This window comes from Chelmon rostratus, chromosome 20 (genome assembly GCF_017976325.1).
Source record: "Chelmon rostratus isolate fCheRos1 chromosome 20, fCheRos1.pri, whole genome shotgun sequence".
Classification (NCBI taxonomy): Eukaryota; Metazoa; Chordata; class Actinopteri; order Chaetodontiformes; family Chaetodontidae; genus Chelmon; species Chelmon rostratus.
This window is the reverse complement of record NC_055677.1, coordinates 1,248,800-1,270,985: the sequence shown is the minus strand read 5'-3', so window position 1 is coordinate 1,270,985 and position 22,186 is coordinate 1,248,800. Positions and strand designations below refer to the sequence as shown.

The following is a 22,186-nucleotide window of genomic DNA, read 5'->3' as shown; positions in this document are numbered from 1 at the left end:
CAGTCAGGAAGGAAGCTGCATCTGCTATGATCCAGTGCAGGAAGACGCAGGATCAGATGCTTTTAGTCAGCATGTTGTTCCAGTTTCAGGTATTAGTCGGTGACGTGAACGCAGGATTTGAGTCCAAATGAAGCAAATTATCCTTAATGAGGTCTCATAAAACCGGAGGAGGAGCTGGCTCGCTGCTGCACAGTTCACCTGCTCATTTATTTCATGCCAGGACCTCGAAAGCTGATTCTTCGCTCTTACTAACATTTGTCTTTTCGTCTGGGGAGAAATGCGTTGACCTCAGATGTCTCTCTTGTCTCTGTCACATGATTTATTACTTGTAAGTTGACACAAACACAAAGCTAAAGCTTTCATTCAGCCGCTCTGCATTTCTGCACCAAACGGCCTCAAGAAGTGAGCTGAAGTGTTTCAACACACTCGCTGTTTAATCTGCCGCTTCAAAGGTGAGCCCACGCGGAAAACACAGGAAGCGGAGGATTGACAGACTTTTGTTCAGGTTTCCACAACACCTGAAGCGGTTACGACAAGCCCGAACCACGACCGCCGAGAAGTCTGAGCGGTAATCCGCTAGCTGGCGGCAGGATTGGCTGCCGGTCAGGGAGCGCAATGTGAGGAGTTGTTTGTGGGGTTCGGATCTGCAGAGACGCTGAACTGTGCAGGGATTCCTGCAGAAGTCCTCATTCATGCATCTGTCCTGCATTACTGCCGTCTGGAGCCAAATTAGCTTCTGGAAACACAAACCTCGTTGTTGATCTCAGTCAACATGTTACTGGAGACGTTCCCTCAACCTCCAAGAGCTGGAAAGAGGAGAACATTTCAAACAGCGTGATGGACGGAGCAAAAGTGCAGCGTTAGTTCAGCAAACATGCACTGTTTGTTGACTTTGGATCTCCGTGTTTATTTGGGATTTCATCAGTTTCCACTTTGGATCTCTCAGAGCTTTAATATCAGGAGGCGGAGTGACATCACGGTCTGTGCTGTGGAAAACTCCATCAGAGTTTGATTAAACAGTTACTCTAACAACAACAGCAGGGTTTGCATGTTGCCATATTTCATCACAACACTGAACTGTAAAAACAGAACAGAGAAGATTTCCAGGCCTAAAGGAGAACTCCACCAATTTACTGTGTGTCCAGGGCGTTCGGCTGCTTCTGTTTTAAACTGCTACAAAGATGTCCTCGCGTGATGTCACTCGAGTCAGCGTCAGAGCTCAGTAGCTATAGCTCCACGCTACATTAGCCGCTGCTAGCATAACACAACTTGTCAGCAGACAAACTGCATTGTGGGTAACGCAGGGACCGGGTTTTGACAGGTGGGGAAAAAATGATGTCTCTGGTTCTGCTGCATTGGTTTTGGTGCCTTTTGTTCATCTTGAGTCTGATCCTGTTGCAGGACTGTGATGCCGTTCATCTGACTGACTCTCTGCTGAGCGCCTGTGTGACCATATTCTCGTAAAAACACATAAAATTGCATAAATCTTCTAAATGAAACCAGAGTAGCTGTCCCTGCCTTCCAGAAGGATCCATTTCTGATGGATCAGTATGATAACACCGTTCATCAATCACGTTTAGGCTTTTAAAGGACTTCACAGCGCTTCGCTCCTGACAGACGACTCTGACGACTCAAAGGGTGTTTTCAAAGTGCACGAGCGGCCGAGCTAAGAGAGAGAAAAAACTGGGTCTCGTTATCAGTGTTTACCCACAGTGCACCAGTAGATGCTGCAGCGGATAAGACGGCCGGCCATTAAGAGCTATCGACCTCTGGCAGTTTATCTGCAGCCGCCTGCCTGTTTACTGTAAGCGTCTGACTGATGAGCGGCGGCGAGATTCACAGAAACGGTCGAGAGTCGCAGTTTGCCCTCCAGACAATAAATATTCTGAGGAAAGTCTTTAAAGCTGAAGACGCAACAGACAGCCAAACAGACGAGTGTCGTTACAGGACGCTGCTGAGGCCGACTGGAAACTGCAATTATTTCACATCCCTGCAGACCATTTTCCGATCATCACTCGACTGTTTTCCTCCCGTCCAGAGAGCACGCTGTTGTCTCATGTCCCACAAAATCAAAGACTTGAAACTTGCTGCAGATTTACAGAGAAAAGTCTTATTTAGTTGGTGATGCGTTCAAGGACACTTTGATGTCAGATTACTGACACTCGTCTTCTGAAAAAAGTTGCATTGACAAGCTTCGATGTTGGAAAATCAAATCAAAGTCCTGAAATGCACCAACACTGATGATGAATGACTCGTTTGGAAAAGTGTGGATGGAAATTAATTTTTAATTAAATAACTGTAAACTATATTTAACGGAAACACGAAACAACCTGTGTGCTTCTTCAATGATTTTAATAACCGATAAATAATTCTATCCGCTGTCTGTCAAACATGACAAAAAGTCATCGTTGTTATCAGTCCTGACAGCAACACCCAAAACTTTTGTTTTTGTCGTTTTTTCTTTGTTCTGCACACAAATTAATTCAACAGAGACTGAAGGCAAACAGGTTCCCTGTGGGAGGAACTTTCAGACAGAAGTTACTTCAACTTCAAAAAGAAACGAGCAACAGACAGCGAAGAACAGACACACACACACACACACACACACTCACACACACACATACGCCCTGAGGGAAAAACACCCACTACAAGCATCAAGAACATCAAGTGTGTGTTTTCTGCCCTCCACCCTCAGGGGGCAGTAATGAGCCCATAATGACTTTTCACACCACAATGAGGCGAAGAAGACGCCGCAACGGAAACTTACATGGAAGTGACACAAATGTGAGATGTTTGCCTGTTAGGAAGAGTTTCATCGAGCTAAAGGTGTGTAAACTTTTCAAGAAGAGCGATGACGGTATTCACTCCGTTTCTCTGCATCTTCATCATTTTCCACCTTCACTGCACAGTAACCACAACCATCATCAGCGCATGCAACAACCCATCACTGACCGTTTCACTCACCAATCTCTGCAGGATCCTCTTGCTCTTGTCGTCGGTGCAGTAGTCCGACAGGATGCTCCTGTGCACCAGAACCAGGCCGTTCAGGAACAACCAGGAGCCAAACCAGAGCAATGCGAACACCAGCGTCCCCCGACGGGACCACAGCCTGAGGCCCAGCCACCGGAGCAGGCACAGCCCGCCGCCGCGGCCCCCTCCACCTGACGCCAGTCCTCCAGGCAGCATGGTGGTGGTGGACTCTTTACGGAAACCTTCTCTGCCAAAAAGCGCCTTCTGAATAGTCTGCAAAAAAGTGGTCCAACTGAAGACAGAAGCTGCAGAGCTCCGGGGTCTGGAAAGTTTGGCTTAAAAATAATATTTTGTACCAAAAAAAACCCAAAATGTTTTTTAAATTATTGTTTAAAAATGTTAAATAACCCCTAAAAAACTGCAAGTAGAACAGAAAGGAGAAAAAATACTTGAGTTCCTATTAAAGGAGTTTACGATTAAACCTCATTTTCTCCATGAAACTTTGTTAATCTGTCAGTTCCGATCTTTGATGAAGGAAATTAGTGTTAGAAAATAATGAAGTATATCGTCGGCATATGTCGCTACACCAGTTAGAACCCAGATGTTCCGTGTGTCTGCATGTCTGAAGCTCCACAGTCTGTCTGGTCTCACTGAAGAGTCGAATGTTTGGACTGAAAGGACTTGAAACACACACAAAAAAAAACAGCAGAAGAAGAGCAGTCATCCAATCAGAGCAGCACGTTCCAGACCGAGTCGACGGGTCCGACCTCCTGCTTCCCTCTGCAGCGTCTCCGCAAGAAGTATTTGGAAATTTATTTTGCTCGTGCTGAAATCTCGTCTTTCCATATCTGACTGCTTGATTTATTCTCCCGACAGCGAGTCAACAAACGTTGAGCAACAGAAAATAACTCTGCGGCCGAGTCGCCATCGCGGCGTGTGATGTGGGTGTCTGGACCCGTCCGCAGCGCCGTGTGGCATCTGGACACACACACTCAAAAACACGACACACACAGATGCACGAGCATGCATCCAGCTTCACTCACACACACACACACACACTCGCAGCAGGCTGGACTTCCCTGCGACGCCGTCCTCACGTCACCTCCTCGTGGCGTCTGCAGTTTCTGTGGTCATCACAGAGCACAAACGTCAAAACATCCGACAGAAGAGCGTTTTGGATTTGGAAAACAAAATATCCAAACAGGAAAATATCCTTCAGCGAGGGAGCTCTGCGACGCCGGAGAAGAGTTTCTGCAGGAGCGTCGAACAAGAAGAGAAGATGCAGAAACGTTTCCTGATGTTTCCTGATGCCGCGAACAGAAGCGTCCTTGATGTTTGACGGATCTGTGACAGGAGAAGAAGAGTGAAGTGGTGTCAGAGCTCCACTCTGATGGACGAAAACAATCCAAAACTCTCTGATTAACCAATGATTTCACCTCAAAGAAGAACAGCACTTAACATTCAGAGAAACTTCGGTCTTTAAAGTTTTTCTTTCATGAACTTCTCAAACTTAAACATCAAACGACGTTTCAACATTTTTACAGCTTTGAACTGTGGAACTGACATCCGATCACATCTGATTGTTTTCTCTCGGACGGCTCGTCAGCACAAACACTTCTGTGGAGGGTTGAAGACCAAATAATGAAACGTCTTTTTTCCCAAAGTTCATGAAGGGTTCAGGAGAGGAGAGCAGCTCTGAAATCTGTCTGATTTCCCCTCTGATGTTCTTGTTTAAAAAGCTAATTATCTCTGCCGCTTGCAGGGTCAGATGAGGGTTTCTCAAAGTGGGATTTAAGCTTCTAGACTTTAAAAGGAAGCTTGTTAGTCCCTCATCTGGTTTTATCTGTTCCCTGTTTGAAATATCTAAAGAAAAAGCACCTCGTATCTCACACTGGCAGCTCCTGAAGTCGCTCAGTCTGTTTTCTATCCCGCAGCAGCTATAAAGACATCCCAAAACTCTGCCGTTAGTTAGCCTTTATTACAATTTCCTGATGTGGTTGTGGCTCCTCTCAGCAAACATCCAAACCATGAACTGAGAAAAAAACACTCAACACAAAGACACTCGCCAGAAGTCAGCGGATCTCAGAGTCCTCTGAGATCCAGGAGACCAAAATCTAACCCTAAATCCTGAAGGAAGGAAACCAGGAGAGGGTCGCTCATCACCTGCATCTTAAAATATCTGAGTCTGCTGTTGTTGATGGGAATGTGGCTGACGGAGAGGCGACGGCTGTTCTCAGACTGCTCCCACCGGATAAAACACCGATTAGCTGCTATTTCTCTGATCTCCCGGGTTTGATCCTTGCAGCTTGTGTGGTCACAGTGCTCTTCTCCTGCGAGCTACTTTAATCTGTCGCTGAACTGTTTCCTCCGTTATGTTGTGGACACACACGTGGCTGGATTACGCTCCGAGGAAGCATTTTTTGGATTAAATGAAACCCTCCGGTTTAAGGGTGGACGGTGCACAGACAAACTGCAGGACAGTCTGTCGTTCTGTTTAGACGGTTACAAACATTTTGGTCAGAGTTAAAGATTGAACGTTGCTGGATGCGTCATGCTTTCAGTCACTGCAGACTTTTTCTGTATTAAACCAAGAGCCTGAGCTTCCTCTGACTGTCAGCAGGAGCTTGGAGTTCCTGAACATGACCGGAAAAAGATGAATATTTTGGATATTAAATCAGAAATCGAATGAGACTTTTTAAGACTTGCCAGACGCGTTAACCTCCTCATTATGGTCCACGTTCCATTTCTCTCAATGTGTTGCTGTAAATGAGTTCAGTATATAAACTAATTTAAGGGTTGTCGTCAGCAGGTGTTCAGACGTGCAGTGTTACGACTGTGACCAGTTCAGTGTTCGGATCTGATGATCAGAAACCTCCAACATCAGGATTAACTCTGACTTTAAATCTTACTTTTCATCGGCTCGTCGATTGGCTGATTATGCTTCAGCTGCAAACGATCCTTAACCCTCACACCGACTTCTCTGCAGGAGCTCGCCAGGATTAGAGTCAAATCAAACAGATGCAACAGGTGCCAAAAACCCCTCCAGATCTCCTCCTGAGGAGACCAGCAGGCAGTTCGTGTCACTCACCGAGTCCTTTACGTGGCTCCTGAAGCCGGTCTGCGCAGCTCCCCTAAGAACGCGACCGTGCCGAGACCCTGCAGTTTCCTCTTCAGGGCCGCCTCCCGGTCCTGCAGCTGCAGCGGCGTCCGAGCCGTCGTGCTTCTCTCTGCAGGACTCGGCAGTCATTCAGCAGACGGTGTTCTCAGTGGAAGACTCACGGGATGCCGGAGAGACCAGCATCCGAAGGGTTGGCCTGCGTCTGTCTTTTAAAGGTTAAAGTAAAAGCTTGTAATCCAGCCACCACAGGTCTAAAGTCCACGAGCAGCTTGCTTCTTGCTTCTTGCAGGTTCCAAACCAGGATTTTAACGTTCAGATCTTTGTTGTCAGAAAACGAAGCACGACTGAACTTTACTTCTTTCTTTGTGAAGAATACATGATCCAACTTTTTGCTGTTTGTTTGTCCTTCAGTTGTCCAGAATTTAACTGTGAAAAACACTGAAGACGTGCTCACTCCTCACCTCCTTCACTCCTCTGTCCTCTCTGTTGAGACTGTTGCCTGTAAAGTGATGATCAGATGCTCCACAACCAGCATAAACTCTGATTTATAGCAACTGAAAGAAGTCAAAAGCTTGCTGACTCTGAGTTCAGAGTTTGAAATCCTGCTGCTTGTGGGTCCTTTTTGTCCATTTTGAATTTAAAGTCTTGATGAGAATCTTAAAATCCAGGATTCACTCAGACTCTGAGCCTTCATACAGATCCTGAAACAGATCAGAGGATTTGTGGTAGTTTGTCCAGATAACTAAACTTCTCTTCCTCCTTTGTGAAAAAAGGATAAAACTGTTTGTAATCCTACAATTTGAGATGAACTGAAGATGGTCTGCAAAGTCCCAGAAACTGAACTTCTCCCTTTGCGAGAAACAAATTGTGAGACTGTGTGCAATCCTGCTGTCTGCAGACCCTCCAGATGTCTGGTTTGATCTAACAGTCTGAAACCCGGCATTGGCAGCAGCTGGAGGAGCAGGTCTCAGTCCATGAAGATGCTCTGGGGGATAAACTGGAAGACTTTTTCCACCAGGAGACGATCCGGCTCTCAGACTGAGGATCTGGGCTTCGCTGTAAACCCTGATTGAGGACTGGCAGGCTACCTCGGCGGCTCCTGCAGGCTGCTGGTGTTTCGGCGGCTCTGGTTTCTCCTCACGCTGCTGCTGCTGCCTCGCTCCCTCTCCGTCTGACGCTCTACACTGCCTGGCTGAGCAGAGTGTGTGTGTGTGTGTGTGTGTGTGCGCGTGCGTGCGTGTGTGTGTGTGTGTCGCGCTCAGGCTTGTTAGTTCAGCCCCATTCCTCTTCCTTGCTCCCTTCAGTCTGCTGCACCTCCGGCTTTTTCTTTTCTCTTCCCTTTCCTACCGGCTGTGTGTGTGTGTGTGTGTGTGTGTGTGTGTGTGTGAGTGTGAGTGTGAGTGTGTGTGTGTGTGTGAGTGTGAGTGTGTGTGTGTGTGAGTGTGAGTGTGTGTGTCTTCAGGGAGAACAGAGGCGGCTCCTCCAGCGTCCCTCCTCTCAAACTGGAGAGACTCCCCATCTCTCCTCCCCTTCACCCTCTCCTCACCCCTCGCTTATATTTACATGCTACTGTACCTCTCTTCCCCTCTCTCCCCCTCTCTCCCCCTCTCCCTCTTTACTCCTCCTCCCACCCCCTTCACCCCGTTACCACGGCAGCAAATCTTTGCTAAGGTTCAGTCCCCACATGCAGCTCCACAGAACCTTGCCAAATTAAAAGCTCTCCCCCCATTCATCTCACTTTCCTTCTTTCGTTGTTTCCTCCCCCACCTCCCCCCCTGTCTCCCCCCAGCTCTCCCTCCTGTGCCATACATGGCAAGCGCTCCATTAAAAACAGCTCAGAGGCCCAGGGCATGTTGGTGATTGCCCTATTTGTAAAAGTTCCAATAAACTTCTGCAAAGGCAGCCGAGGCCGCTCGACGTGGAGGATGATGCTTTCAGGGGTAAAAACGTTTGAGGAGGTTATTTTTAAAATTCTCCGATGTGTGTGTGACCGAACCGATCAGTGATTGGTGTTTATACAATAATTAAAGCTGCATTTAGCAATTTGTGGCCACTAGAGGGCAGAAATACTCCACAGCAGGCCGACTGACTCATATATTACAACCTGGCAGAGAAAAAACCTCAATGGACAGATGAGCGTCTGTGGTTAGTTCACTGTCTGTGGTAACAGCAGGACAGATGAGCGTCTGTGGTTAGTTCACTGTCTGTGGTAACAGCAGGACAAATGAGCGTCTGTGGTTAGTTCACTGTCTGTGGTAACAGCAGGACAGATGAGCGTCTGTGGTTAGTTCACTGTCTGTGGTAACAGCAGGACAGATGAGCGTCTGTGGTTAGTTCCCTGTCTGTGGTAACAGCAGGACAGATGAGCGTCTGTGGTTAGTTCACTGTCTGTGGTAACAGCAGGACAGATGAGCGTCTGTGGTTAGTTCGCTGTCTGTAGGAACAGCAGGACAGATGAGTGTCTGTGGTTAGTTCGCTGTCTGTGGTAACAGCAGGACAGTTGAGCGTCTGTGGTTAGTTCACTGTCTGTAGGAACAGCAGGACAGTTGAGCGTCTGTGGTTAGTTCACTGTCTGTGGTAACAGCAGGACAGATGAGCGTCTGTGGTTAGTTCACTGTCTGTAGGAACAGCAGGACAGATGAGCGTCTGTGGTTAGTTCGCTGTCTGTGGTAACAGCAGGACAGTTGAGCGTCTGTGGTTAGTTCACTGTCTGTGGTAACAGCAGGACAGATGAGCGTCTGTGGTTAGTTCGCTGTCTGTGGTAACAGCAGGACAGATGAGCGTCTGTGGTTAGTTCGCTGTCTGTAGGAACAGCAGGACAGATGAGCGCCTGTGGTTAGTTCGCTGTCTGTAGGAACAGCAGGACAGATGAGCGTCTGTGGTTAGTTCGCTGTCTGTAGGAACAGCAGGACAGATGAGCGTCTGTGGTTAGTTCACTGTCTGTAGGAACAGCAGGACACTGGAAACGTATTGTTGTCGTCTTCTCTTCAGCTAATGTTGAAGAACAAAACAAATCAAACACCAGCTCCAAAGTGCAGTTTTTGCTGTTGGTTGCATCAGCGAAACAAAGCAGCGTTGCACTCGCCAGGATGACTGCTGACTGAAATGAACCCGATGAGTCAAGAAACACAAGCAGTCGGATTTGACAGGTTTGAAATGAATCCAACTGTTTATTTATTTGGAGGTCAAACTGAAAGTGAGCCTGAAATGTTGCTGGAAAACTGTGAAAATGTTGGATTTAATCGCTGACAGCAGACAGCTGGATTACAAATGAACACATTACAATGAAACCATGGTGACCAGCTGGTGAACACAGAGCGGCGTTTAGCAGCTACAGAGCAGATGTTTCCCTCAGCAGCTGGAGGAGACCAAACACAGAGCTAAAAGAGAGCAAATACCGGACTGACGTTCATCAGGTGACGACTCCACGTCGATCATCGTGTTGTTCTGGAACTGTTAACTTGCAAAGCAGCAGGATTTACGAGATCACACGAGACCACGTGAAGCCGCCTTTAACGTACTGCTCATGGCCAGACCACAATGGTTCAGACCAATCAGCATCTACTGGAAGCTCCAGGTGTGGTTCAGGTGTGATGAAGCGACTGTTCATTGGCAAACAACAAGTGCGGCTCCTGAAGAGGTTAGCATAGCTGCTGCTGTAGCTTCAGTTCTATCAGACCAGGAGGATGTTTCTTCAGTACAAGAAGAAAAAACAACGACAGTGAAGACTTTTGTTTTTACAGCATATGATTGGTTGAAGTTAGCCAGTGATAAACATTGATAGACAGGTGATTGATCCAGAACGCCTTCTCAGAAGGTCCTGTGAGGCAAACCAAAGTAAAACTGTCTTTGAGGTTAATGATCGACACCCGTTGGTGCTTTGGACAACAGCAGTTGAACATCGCTGTGTGTTTTATGCAGACTGAACAAGGACAGAAAGACAGACGTTAAGCTGAGGACAGGCAGGACGGCAGAGACAGGACGTCTGTGTTTGGGTGATGGAAGCAGAAATCCAGCAGCAGAATCCCAGCCGGCCTTCCAGAACCGACCAGACGGCCTCTCTGAATATTCAAACACTCGGAGCAGAGCGCTTTTTGTCCCTGTAATTGCCAATTAAACCATCTGGTGCGCGGCGAGCTCGTCTCTGCAGCGTTTTGGCAGTCGATCAGAGAGCAGCGTGCTCGTTAACATTATCCACTCATCTGAGGCACCGTGTTACAGCCGGCCACTTATCACAGCCTCCTCGTTAGACGCAGCCAATTATCCGAGGTCGCTCGTTTGGGGCAGCGACTTATCTCACAGGTACGTTAATTGCTAAAACACAAACTCAGAAGCTGCTGCCTTAGCAAACGTCTCAGAGAGTTTCACCTTCATGTTTCCTGAAGTTCAGTTTGAGGTGAGTTTGTTCTGCAGAACAAAAGGAACAAGAACTTTTCATGCTGCTTAAATCAGCTTGGACGTGGAGTTATTCACTGGGATACATGCATGCATTTGTATTTGAGGTATCTACACACACACGCACGCACGCACGCACGCACGCACACACGCACGCACCCACACACCACACACACACACACACACACACGTCACCTCAGGCAGCTGCCCTTGAAACACAGGCTGAATGCGTCAGTGCATAAAATCAGCTTGTTCTCATGTGGACTTCAGTTTTTCAGTCAGACTGTTAAGTTCACTGGAGACACAGAGTTGTTGTGTTGCAGCGCATCCTACTGGCCGCTCATGACAACTACAGGAAATGATGACGAGAGGGGATGAAGAAAATGGAGATAAAGAGGCTTGAAGATGATGAAGGGAACGTTTACTGATTAAGAGGCTTCACCTACAAACATGTTGTGCACATGAGCACGCTGCAAACATTTCAGTGTCATTAACAGAGATAAGACAACTGCTGCTACATGACGATCTTTAACAACCATAAACTATTTCACGACCAGGAAAATAAAACCCACCAGAATCATGGACACTTATTAAATCAGTTTACATGCAAATACTTCACAATATTTATTCCCTATTTTACACACAGTGAGCACACATTGGTAAAAACTGCAGTTAACATTTAATTTGTGGAATTAAAAAAGACTGAATTTGATACAAACCTTCATCTTATTTGAAGTTTCCATTATTGTGAAAAAAACATGTCTGAGCTAATTAACATGCTGTTACCAGATTAAAATAACCAGCGTTCAGTTAATTTGGCTGTTTGAAAGCAGTTTGAGACGTTTGTCCATGAATCTGTTGCCCTAGTGCATGCTGGGAGTGCTCCCAACGCACCAACCTCATGTGCCTGCAATCACATGATCGGCACTCAGCCAATAGCAGTGTGGTCTTCATCCAGGATTAACACATCAGCCCATTATTTTAGCCTGCTAGCAGTTAGCCTCAGTTAGTTAAGACCGGGGATTTATATTAACATGTGTTCATCATCTATTTTTTTTTAAGTAGCAAAAAAACAAAAACAGGTGTTTCAGGACTGAATTCAAGCAATGCATGCTGGGAAGTCTGATCGCGTTTCTTTAACACTTCATTATAAAAAAAGTTGAGTGAACTCTCAGCAGCAGCAAATACTTCAGAACAACTTTTTTGTTTATAAATTTCCAGAAATAAAAACTACAAAGTTTAAGTTTTGAGTTTTAAGTTGAATTGAGACATTAAAAAAACCTTTTAGATTAATGTGAAGTCAATGAAAGAAGTTGTTTTTTGTCTGTTGTACTGCAGTGATTCGCTCCAGGCTCTCTGTGTATACCTGCAGTTTCTAGTTGTGACCACTGGAGGTCATAATGAGTCCATGTTCTTCAGCAGCAGCAGGAATGAGTGTGAGTCAATGACAGAAAACAAAAGTCCAGTCATGAATGTCAGCACTTAATGTGAGTGAAAGTGGAACTTTATTCTATATATTTATTAGTTTGGAGGATAGTTTACATTTAAAAACAACCAATTTTCACATGAATGAGGAGAAAAAGTCAAATAAAGCAGAATCCAGGTTGAGTCTCTGGATCCATAGAAACAAAAACAGAGAAGTTTCAGTCCTCATTGTGTCCACTGGACTCACCGACCTGAAGGAGGAAGAGACGTCTGTTCTGGTGTTTAAAAGAAGAACTTTTCTATGAAACTTTTGTTGTCTGTTGTTGCTGCTGTTGTAACCATGTGGACAAAACTGTCACATTTAATGTTCAGAAACATCACTGAACCTGATCCAGAACTTCCCGTCTGAAGCTGAAGTCTGGAGTCATTTGCTCATAAAAACAGTAAATTCATCCCAAATGTTTCAAATAAGCTGAGATAAAGATTAAACACGGCCGCTGTTTCTAATTCACACATTGTCTGAAACTGAAAAAAAACCAACAACAACAGGAAACGTTAACGTTCGTTTGTTTTTCCAGGCGATGACACGCCTCTGCCGTTAGCTGATTGGGCTTCAGTTGTCTTCGTGTTCTGTGATTAGCTCGTCAAGCTGCCGCTCTGCATTCCAGCTCCTGTTGGAGGAACAACAGTAAGACTCAGTTACATTAAATCTGTCCTCTCAGTCTTTCTGCGGCTCTGGACTGTGGACACGCTGCGGCAGAGAAACTTCAAAATAAAAGCACCGGACACTGGCCTCTATGAATATCTACTCACACGGTATGGACAAAAGTATGTGGACAGCTGAACGCTGCGGCCCAGTGTGATTGTGATTTCGGTCTTTCCAGCAGACCACCAGCATCAGTGAGGTCCAGAACTGATGCTGGAGATCAGGTCTGGCTCACAGTCAGTCAGGTTCTATTACACCAAACTGGGACAAGCATTTGTTTATGCAGCTGCTTTGTGCATGTAGTCATGTCGAAACAGGAAAGAGACGAACACATGAAACTGGAAGAACACGAATGTCTAAAATATCACTCTATGCTGACGATGAACCCTTGAGACTCTAAAGACCCTGTAACCTTTCAGAGTTCCTTTTATTGACCTCCTGACCTTCCTCTTCTCTCCTCATCACACCTAAAATTCCACTTTCATTCAAAAGTGATCAGAATCTGATGTTCAAACTGTTCTTATCTCATTCTTTCTCTCCAGAGGACGAACCCTGCACATTTCAATGCCGCCATCATCTTTCCTCTAGCGCCGCCCTCAGGACAGACTTCACACTTTCAGCCCCGCTGCTGGTAAGACTCTCATGTGTAGTCCACACGTACGCAGGTGTTTTTAAAGTCGTAGCTTTTTCTTTTCTCGGTGACTGAAAACGGAGCTTTTTGAAAACTCCTTCCAGGGTGAAGACGCTCAGACACTGTTCGCAGTGTTGACGTGTGAACAGAGACAACAGTGAGGACAGTCTGCGACGTGATCTCTTTTGTGCAGTGGTGGACGTGGTCAGCGTGATGCTGGTGCTAACTCTGCTTTTTCCATGTTTCCACATAAAAGCACGTTTACTCTTCCTCTTTTGCTGAGGCGTCAGTGATCGTCCAGTTAGTGAACCTCAGCAGCGACGCTGGTGCTTCAGCGTATTGATCCATTATTGCTGCACAGGCAGAGACACAAAGAGCCGCCGGCGGAGAATAGATCCACAGACATCAGCTCAGACCGACAGACATGAGTCAAGCGTTTTTTGTGTTTGACGGCGACGGCCGCCACATAATCCGCAACACAAACAGAAGTGCTGGGAAATCAACTCTCACACACAACGCCGGGCGACAGAGATTAACGCGCTGCTGGCCCGCAGCTCGCTGCCCCGTCTGATGAGGTACTGTGTCAGGACAGCTCAGGTCCTAAAGGGGCGACATAATGTTCATTTGAGGCATTTAGCTGATCGGTCTGAAACAATACTTTCCTCAACATCTTACTTTGAGACACGTGAAAATTGTTTTTGCTGTTTAACAAAATAACTTAAAATCATCACAGTTAAATTTGGCTCGATACAAAGCAGCTGCACTAGACTTTGGTTTCAATAAAACTCTCTCCAACGGGCAGAATTACGGATCACATAATGAGTAAAAAGGTGAGATCCTAAAAGTGTTGTGCGTGTCCTTACATCCAGGAACGGTCAACACAGACCTCTCCCGGCCATATCACAACAATGTGCCAAAAGACAAGCTGTTCAGTACCGAACACTCTGTGAGCTGTCTGATGGGCATCATAGACACACTGAATATAGAAAAGACTGGCAGGGCTTACAGCTGGGACGGGACTGAACTTCCATGGTAGAATTGATAAATGGACAAAGAGAGAGATGAATGTACTTGGTGTAGACGGTGTAATAAGCTGGAAAGTCATCAGAACTGACGTGCAGGAGGTCCCAGGCGGACTGACGGTCTGAACAGTCAAAAACAAACCACTGCACCTACCTCAGCACCAGCCAAAGTGCTTAAATCAAAAAACTTATTAATCTCTTTATCCAATCACGTGTTGACAAAGTGTTGACCCTCGCTCCATCCTCGCTGTGAACCACTGAGCCTTTCAATCATGATACTCTCACCTGTTACCAATCAGCCTGTTTACCTGTGGAATGATCCAAACAGGTGTTTTGGAGCGTTCCACATCTTTCCCAGTCTTTAGTTGCTCCTGTCTCAACGTGTTTGAAACGTGTTGCTGCATCAGATTCAGAATCAGCAGATGTTTACAGGAATCAATGAAGCTGATGAGCTCAAACAGTAAATATATTGACTCTGTGCTGTTTTCAGGTGAGTTTCTGTCAGAAGGGATCAGCAGGTGATCACGTTCTGTTCGAGGAGACATTTCATGACAATCTGATATTTGTTGAGCTATTTCAGTCTGAACCATAAAGTTGTGTCAGATGCTAACGTGGATAAAAACAGTTTCATAACTGAGTTGACTGCATTAACTTCTGTTCTGCCTTTCAGGCATGTTTAAATGCATTTTAATGTAGAGTTTTATTTTGAAATTACCGCTTTTATTTTGACGTGTCACTCTACCGGATGTGCTGCTGTGTTTCTCCTCTGGGGCCTGAGAGTGCAAAGTTGATGCAGAGAGACAGTACAGAGCTTCTAACTTCCACATGTTTCATGTCTTTTTGTTTTATTCCTGGAGAAGCAACGCCTGTAAGTATTTTTTAGGATTTAGTGATAGTTTGCTGGTTTAATTCATTGTTTGTCGTATATAAAAGTGTAACTTTTGAAGTTAAGCCACAAGTTAGACATTTAAAATGCTGTACTGAGAGATACGTTGTCATGGTTGTAAATTAGAGTTAAAAACGTTTGCAATTCATTTGGTGAAATATTGTTTAAAAAATAAGCCACTTTATGGGTAATGCTTGTTGTTGTCAGCTATTTTAAGCTCTGTCATTTCATTTTATGTATTTTTTACAGTTTCACATTGTTTTGTACTCAAGAATGGCAAGCCTGTGCATTAAAACGCCACTCCGAGAAGGACACGTCTTGTTATTGAGTCAAACGTTTAGCTAGCTGTCTAGTTGAAACACAGACGTCTCAGCGAGGACAGTATAACTTCATAAACCGCTGGTCTAATTAAACAAGAAGAGGAGTCTGATGGTAAATGACTGCTGTATAACATCAACACGCAGCAGTGGAGACAGATCCAGCAGAACATAAAACACACAAACACAGCAGACATGTAACAGTAAGGCCATGAAAGGAGCCTTTATTTCAGCCTCGCCTCAGCCAGTAGATGCTCACATGTACAGAAGTAACAGTGTGAAAACCTCAAACAGTCAGCGCAAATCAAACACCAGCTCGTTTTATTCTACCAGCTGATACCAAACATGTGGTGTGTTGGTTAGTTGGCGCTCAAACGTACACAACACACACACACACAAGCGTTTTCTGATGTGACGCCTCTGCGGTCAAACTTCGGTTTGTTTCAGCACTGAAGCTGCGCAGTTAGGAAAAAGATTGGTGGGACACTGAGAGCTCGACCGTTTCATCTGAAACGAGAAACACGAGCACATCCTCAAATAACAGGAAACGCAGGTTCGATGTTCTTGCCTGTTGCTGAAGTTTGTCATGAACTTCTTTTACTCGTCAAATTAAAAACAGACACGATCGTTAAACAGACTGAGCACATCGTTTAGAATTAATCAGTAATTTATCAGGAATGGAAACGTTTGTCCTTTGATTTGGACTAATTTGTCACTCTATGTCTCGTCTACTTTAATAATAAAGTAATAATTATTAATTTAATTAATTCTTGTTATGAGGAACAAAGTCCAAAGTCTTTGTTGAGATTTCTACTCAGCCTCCAAAGGCAACCAGAAAGTTTTAATAGTTCAATCTTTGAAGCTGCAGCAAACGTTTCATGCTTTTATTTTAGTGAAAGCTTCCTGTCAGCTGACTCGATGTGTCATCGTTTGATAACTGCCGCATGATCGCTCTACCAGTGTTCCCTCAGAGTTTTACCCGTCTTGTTGGTTCTCCTTACTCGACAATCTCGTCCTCGTCATCCTCAAAGTTCTCCTCGCCGTCGTTGGCGGTGGCCTCCTGGTACTGCTGGTACTCGGACACCAGGTCGTTCATGTTGCTCTCCGCCTCTGTGAACTCCATCTCGTCCATGCCCTCGCCCGTGAACCAGTGCAGGAAAGCCTTTCGGCGGAACATGGCGGAGAACTGCTCCGAGATCCGCTTGAACAGCTCCTGGATGGCCGTGCTGTTGCCGATGAAGGTGGCGGCCATCTTGAGCCCTCGGGGAGCGATGTCGCAGACGGCCACCTTGACGTTGTTGGGGATCCACTCCACGAAGTAGCTGCTGTTCTTGTTCTGGACGTTCAGCATCTGCTCGTCCACCTCCTTCATGGACATGGGCCCGCGGAAGACGGTGGCGACGGTCAGGTATCGTCCGTGGCGAGGGTCGCAGGCCGCCATCATGTTTCTAGCGTCGAACATCTGCTGGGTGAGCTCGGGAACGGTGAGCGCTCGGTACTGCTGGCTTCCCCGAGCCGTCAGAGGAGCAAATCCCGGCATGAAGAAGTGGAGTCTGGGGAAGGGCACCATGTTGACCGCCAGCTTGCGAAGGTCTGCGTTGAGCTGCCCGGGAAAACGCAGCGAGGTCGTCACGCCGCTCATGGTGGCCGACACCAGGTGGTTGAGGTCGCCGTAGGTGGGCGTCGTGAGTTTAAGAGTGCGGAAGCAGATGTCGTAAAGGGCCTCGTTGTCGATGCAGTAGGTCTCGTCCGTGTTTTCGACCAGCTGGTGGACCGACAGGGTGGCGTTGTAAGGCTCCACCACGGTGTCTGACACCTGGAAGGATCAAGAGTAATCCTTAGATAAGATCCTCAAATGATCGAGTGGGAAAAGGCACAGAGGATGAAATAAAACGACAGTATTTGGCACATTCTACCCATCTAGCCCTCCACCCCTCAGTGTGAAACCCAGCTCTGGTCGGCCCCGATACCTTAGGTGAAGGCATGACGCTGAAGGTGTTCATGATCCGATCCGGGTACTCCTCCCGGATCTTGCTGATCAGCAGGGTTCCCATGCCGGAGCCGGTGCCCCCTCCCAGAGAGTGAGTCAGCTGGAAACCCTGCAGGCAGAATTTCAGTTTATTTCTGACAGCGATGAGAAAAATGACAGTTCCGTCGCTGGAGGTCAGGCTTCGTTCTCAGATATTTATGTTTTGTGTATTATGAGTTCACCCCCAGCTATACCCAGAGCACCGTCACTGTATCCTGGACTCTGTGGCGCCCAAATGATTGAGTGTTTTTTTTCCTCCTATACCACAGTGATAATGGCTGCAGTCGCATCTTTCTCCAGCACTGACGCAGCGTCGTGGAGGTTAGCCAAATTTTGATTGTAATCTGATCAAAGAACATTCAAAAAGGATTAGAAATCAGACGAGACTTAACAGTTTGTGATACTGCGGGACAAACATGCAGTTGTTAGTCGTTGGTTGGTCGTTAGCCACGACCAACCAAAATGGTGTTGAAGTTCAATATGCAGGAAAACTACTGCAACAAGTTAAACAAACGTCTTTTGAAGACCTGGTAGAATTACAGTCCGTGATAGAAAACATTTTGGAAACACAGCCACATGGCACTCGATGAAAAGTCAACAGGTCTCATCCTCAGGGGACAATGAATGTCTTGTTGAGATTGTTGTTTCAGTCTGGACCAAACAGGTGGACTGGCTCATGGACTGAGTTCTTTATATTGTGGTTTTTGGTGGATATTTGCAGTTAATCACAAGCTAACTACCAGGGGACCTCAAGCCTTTAGGGGCTCTGGGGTTCAAGGAGTCGTGCTCTTTGCCCAGCTGGTAATTCATCCTTTAGAAAATAATCAAGATTATGACACCAATAAAAGAAGGAAAGGGTTCTTTAGCTCCGCCTACTGAGTTTAAGATCAACCAATGAGATTGTCACTGCCTCTAAAGCAGCTCTGCTCCAGACACAGAAAAAGTCTTCCTCACCTGCAGACAGTCGCAGTGCTCGCACTCCTTCCTCACTATGTCCAGGACCGAGTCCACGAGCTCCGCCCCCTCAGTGTAGTGACCTTTGGCCCAGTTGTTCCCCGCACCTGTCTGACCTGCAGACAACCAATCAGAGAAAATCCATGTGTGAAATGTAAAATGATCACCACAACAGATGGGAATGTGCGCGCAGACACACGCTCGACTGAGAGGACAGGGTGGATCTGATTTCATGTGTGTGTATAAGAGCGAAAGCGGAGATCAACAGCGTCCCTGCTTCTTCTCCCACTGAGACATCCGTTTATAAAACAACCGTTCGGTCCTTTCAGTCTGTTTACTCAACACATTCAGTGCTGGAAAGAGTCATTGCTGCTCCAGCTCTGCCCTCTGGAACCACAGAAAGTGAGACAGCGAGCACGGAGCAGCATTTAGCAGCTAAAGAGCAGATATTTCCCTCCAGAGCTGGAGGAGACCAAACACAGAGCTAAAAGAGAGAGAATACCAGACACAGACATGACTTCAGTGGGATGGAGGGGATGTTTCCATCCGTCTGCTGGATGTAGCAGCTAACATGTTAGCCACGACAACTTCAGAGTCTGATAATATGACAACAACCATAAAAGCTATATAAATTGAATCATCCATGAATTAATTCATTGAATAAAAACAGCTGATTGTTACCAAAGATGAAGTTGTCTGGTCTGAAGAGCTGTCCGAAGGCGCCCGAGCGCACGCTGTCCATGGTTCCTGGTTCCAGGTCGACCAACACAGCCCGGGGGACGTATTTATGTGCTTCACAGAGAAGAGCCAAATTCAGTCCTTCAGAGGAAGTGTTTGACTCACAGTGACACACACACACACACACACACCCCTCTGCTGTCATGTTGTACTTACAGGAGGCCTCATTGTAGTAGACGTTGACCCTGTCCAGCTGAAGAGACGAGTCGCCCACGTAGCTCCCTGCCGGGTCGATGCCGTGCTCGTCGCTGATCACTTCCCAGAACTGACCGAGTCGCAGAAGAAGAAGAAGAAGAAACTCAGATAATGCCTGTCAGGTGCCTCAGAGACTTCCTGCCTGTATGGTGCGTTCACTGACACGCTGCTCATTCTGTCTGATATCTGAAGCTTTGATGTAAGACAGTGATGTCGTAAATCCTCCTACAGAGATCCTGGAGTCCAGCTGCAGGATGAGACCCAGAGTCTGTCCTCAGGTGTTCTCAGACCCTGTGTCTGATTGGAATTACATAAAGTACCTGAGCTACTGATGATGCATGATCAATATCACACACTCGTCCTCTTTATATACGACATCTGTTGCACATCCGTCCCTGGAAGAAGGACGAGTTGGAAGAGTTTTCCTTTACTGACTCTGAGTCTGAGCACAGCGAGTGTCATTACCGCTCAGTCATGTGAGGAAGTCTTCAGGTTTAGTCATAGTAAATAAAACTGACTTGACTTGACGCACATGTATTTATATCCTGTGAACCTCTTGAGGTTATAGTTAGTTTGTTCTGGTCTGAATTAGTGGATGCGTTCGGGTTAGGCTGCGTCACTAAAAGCCACATGAGAAGTTTTACTCCTCTCAAAGGTCAGATGTGTTAAACATCTGCCTCTGATGTTTCTGTTTCCACCCCAACACAATGACATGAGTGGAGTTTAGCTCAGACTTTAGTTCAGAGCGTTGGAACATGATGCTCAGGAACCTCGAATCTGCAGGAGCAGACAGCAGAAATGATGTTTCTGTGATTTGGGTGAAGTGACCCTTTAACTCAAACACTCAAACTCGGTTTGATCTTTGTTGTTTGAACAAACAATCGTCATCAAGCAGAGTCAGACTGAACGTTTCATTTTCTTCTCCGGATGAAACTGCTTTGAGTGTGTCGGATGTTTCTGCAGACTCCACAGAATCCTGGTCCTGCAGTGGCCCCACTTCGTAATCCATCGATGCATAAATAAAGGCATTGATCTATCTGACCAGTACTGGCACAGATGACACCAATAATCATTAAATTCCACCATGAAGTCTACCAATTATAGATCTGCAGAAGAAGAAGAGTGTCAGTCTGAGAGGAGAAGCTTCTGACTCCAAGGCTGGATGACCTGATCCAGGAACCAGACCTGGAGGGCCCAGAGGTTGTTTTATTTAATCCTGCAGCAAACTAACACTAATAATCCACTAATAACACTAAATATTATTTCATAATGGGAGTTCTGGTTGCACTGGAACACCTTAACAGAGATTTATGCTCTTTAGTCCACCTTAAGTACTTTTTAAGGTAGTATTTGACAGTATAACATTTAACTACTTTAACTAATCTGGATCAGCTTGTGATAATTCCACTGAGTGAAATATTTAAACTCAGGTCACATTAAACACAGTATTCTGCAGCTCTTTGTGTTATTTCAGACTAATTTTTGGCGTCTTGAGAAACTTTAGAATTTAAACTAAAGTTTAGCGGGTTCGAATCGTGTTTGATGTGTTTTGTTTGTCAGCAGAATGAATCCAGACTCTGTGGTTCAGAGGAGAAAACCTGTACAGCCGGAGTCCATGAAGGTCTGGACTCTGTGAAACATCAATCAAACCAGAATCAATCATTTCCAAACCAACAGCTTCCTGAAGTGTTCCTGAGTCCAGGTATTAATCTCTTTATCCAATCACGTCGCTCCATCCTCGCTGTGAACCACTGAGCCTTTCAATCATGATGCTATCACCTGTTACCAATCAGCCTGTTTACCTGTGGAATGATCCAAACAGGTGTTTTTGGAGCGTTCCACATCTTTCCCAGTCTTTAGCTGCTCCTGTCACAACGTGTTTGAAACGTGTTGCTGCATCAGATTCAGAATCAGCAGATATTTACAGAAATCAATGAAGCTGATGAGGTGAAACATGAAACTTTGTGCTGTTTTCAGTCATCACATTGTTTCACACAGCGTTTAAAAGTCTGTTTTATCATCACTTCAAACAGCCTGTAATAACTGTGACACTGTGGAGAACCACCAACACAAACTGAGATCAGGAACATCCGCAGTGATTTGGCTCAGCTGGCCCCCGATAGAAAAGCCGGTCTGTACCTTGGTTCCGATCTGGTTCCCGCACTGTCCCGCCTGGATGTGAACTATTTCTCTCATCTTCCTGCTGTCTGTCGCTTTTTTCTCTCCGCTGGTCGCTGCTGGTCTCTGCGGGTCTCTGCTGGGTCTGTCGCTCCTCCGCTGCGGGACGTCGGTGTGCGTCTGTCAACGGGCGCGCGCTGCCGGCTTCATCGCCTCCTCCTCTCACGCGCGTTCACGCGACCACGCCCTGAGAGGTCCGGTTTGTCCCACTCAGCATAAAATACCTGTCCCACAGAAATACTACTACTACTACTACTACACAGTCACACATTCAGTCTGTCTCCATGAAGCTCACTGAAGGAAATACACGCTGTACTTCAAACTCCCTGCAGGTACATCAAGTACTCAGACTGCAGTCCCACCACTTTACACGTTAATACATATGTACTATTTGCAGTGCAGTGCGCAATTTCTGCTGGTTTTTGTATATATGGTAAAACACTTTTACTTCCTTAGGATTCACATTCAGTTTTTTTCTAAACTTTTAATTTGGTCGTTACTAAATTTGTTGTTTTTAAATTCAGCCTTTTTTCGTGTCACATTATTTTGCTGATTTCAGATGATGCAGACAGCATCTCTGCACTGGAGTTCTCTTTAAACTCAATTCAACTGAACTTTAATT

General features: G+C 46.0%; 2 protein-coding genes across 4 annotated transcripts in view; both read right to left on the bottom strand.

Moving 5' to 3' along the window:
- Positions 1-7,322, bottom strand: part of dipk1c (divergent protein kinase domain 1C) — a 35,702-nt gene extending 28,380 nt beyond the window's left edge. Inside the window, exons 1-2 of one of the 2 annotated variants that reach the window (XM_041960996.1) lie at positions 6,059-7,322; positions 2,965-4,314 (exon numbers count right to left, since the gene is read on the bottom strand). In XM_041960996.1, the coding sequence (XP_041816930.1) occupies positions 2,965-3,186 (222 nt within the window). In that variant the 5' untranslated portion in view covers positions 3,187-4,314; positions 6,059-7,322. Of the gene's footprint in view, positions 1-2,964; positions 4,315-5,133; positions 5,196-6,058 lie in introns of those variants that run through there. The other variant, XM_041960997.1, reaches the window with a different exon arrangement.
- Positions 7,323-12,471: 5,149 nt separating this feature from the next.
- tubb6 (tubulin, beta 6 class V) lies at positions 12,472-21,639 on the bottom strand. 2 transcript variants are annotated; one of them, XM_041960999.1, is made up of 7 exons: positions 21,526-21,639; positions 19,348-19,456; positions 19,135-19,245; positions 18,454-18,569; positions 17,441-17,569; positions 16,450-17,286; positions 12,472-12,579 (listed from the first exon to the last, which is right to left on the bottom strand). In XM_041960999.1, exons 1-6 carry the CDS (start codon positions 21,580-21,582, stop codon positions 16,468-16,470), a joined length of 1,341 nt encoding a protein of 446 aa, XP_041816933.1. In that variant the 5' UTR covers positions 21,583-21,639; the 3' UTR covers positions 12,472-12,579; positions 16,450-16,467. The 2 variants fall into 2 exon arrangements, with proteins under 2 accessions (XP_041816933.1, XP_041816932.1); XM_041960998.1 differs by having other exon boundaries at positions 12,506-12,579; positions 16,472-17,286.
- Between the last annotated feature and the right edge of the window lie 547 nt (positions 21,640-22,186).

Bases quoted from the DNA above. Each gene is read 5' to 3' on its own strand.
- tubb6 (XM_041960998.1), bottom strand. From the start codon at position 21,582: ATGAGAGAAATAGTTCACATCCAGGCGGGACAGTGCGGGAACCAGATC. The intron at 19,457-21,525 runs GTACAGACCGGC...CGACTCGGTCAG, and splicing joins GGAACCAGATCGGAACCAAG to TTCTGGGAAGTGATCAGCGA. The intron at 17,570-18,453 runs GTGAGGAAGACT...TTCTGCCTGCAG, and splicing joins AGCACTGCGACTGTCTGCAG to GGTTTCCAGCTGACTCACTC.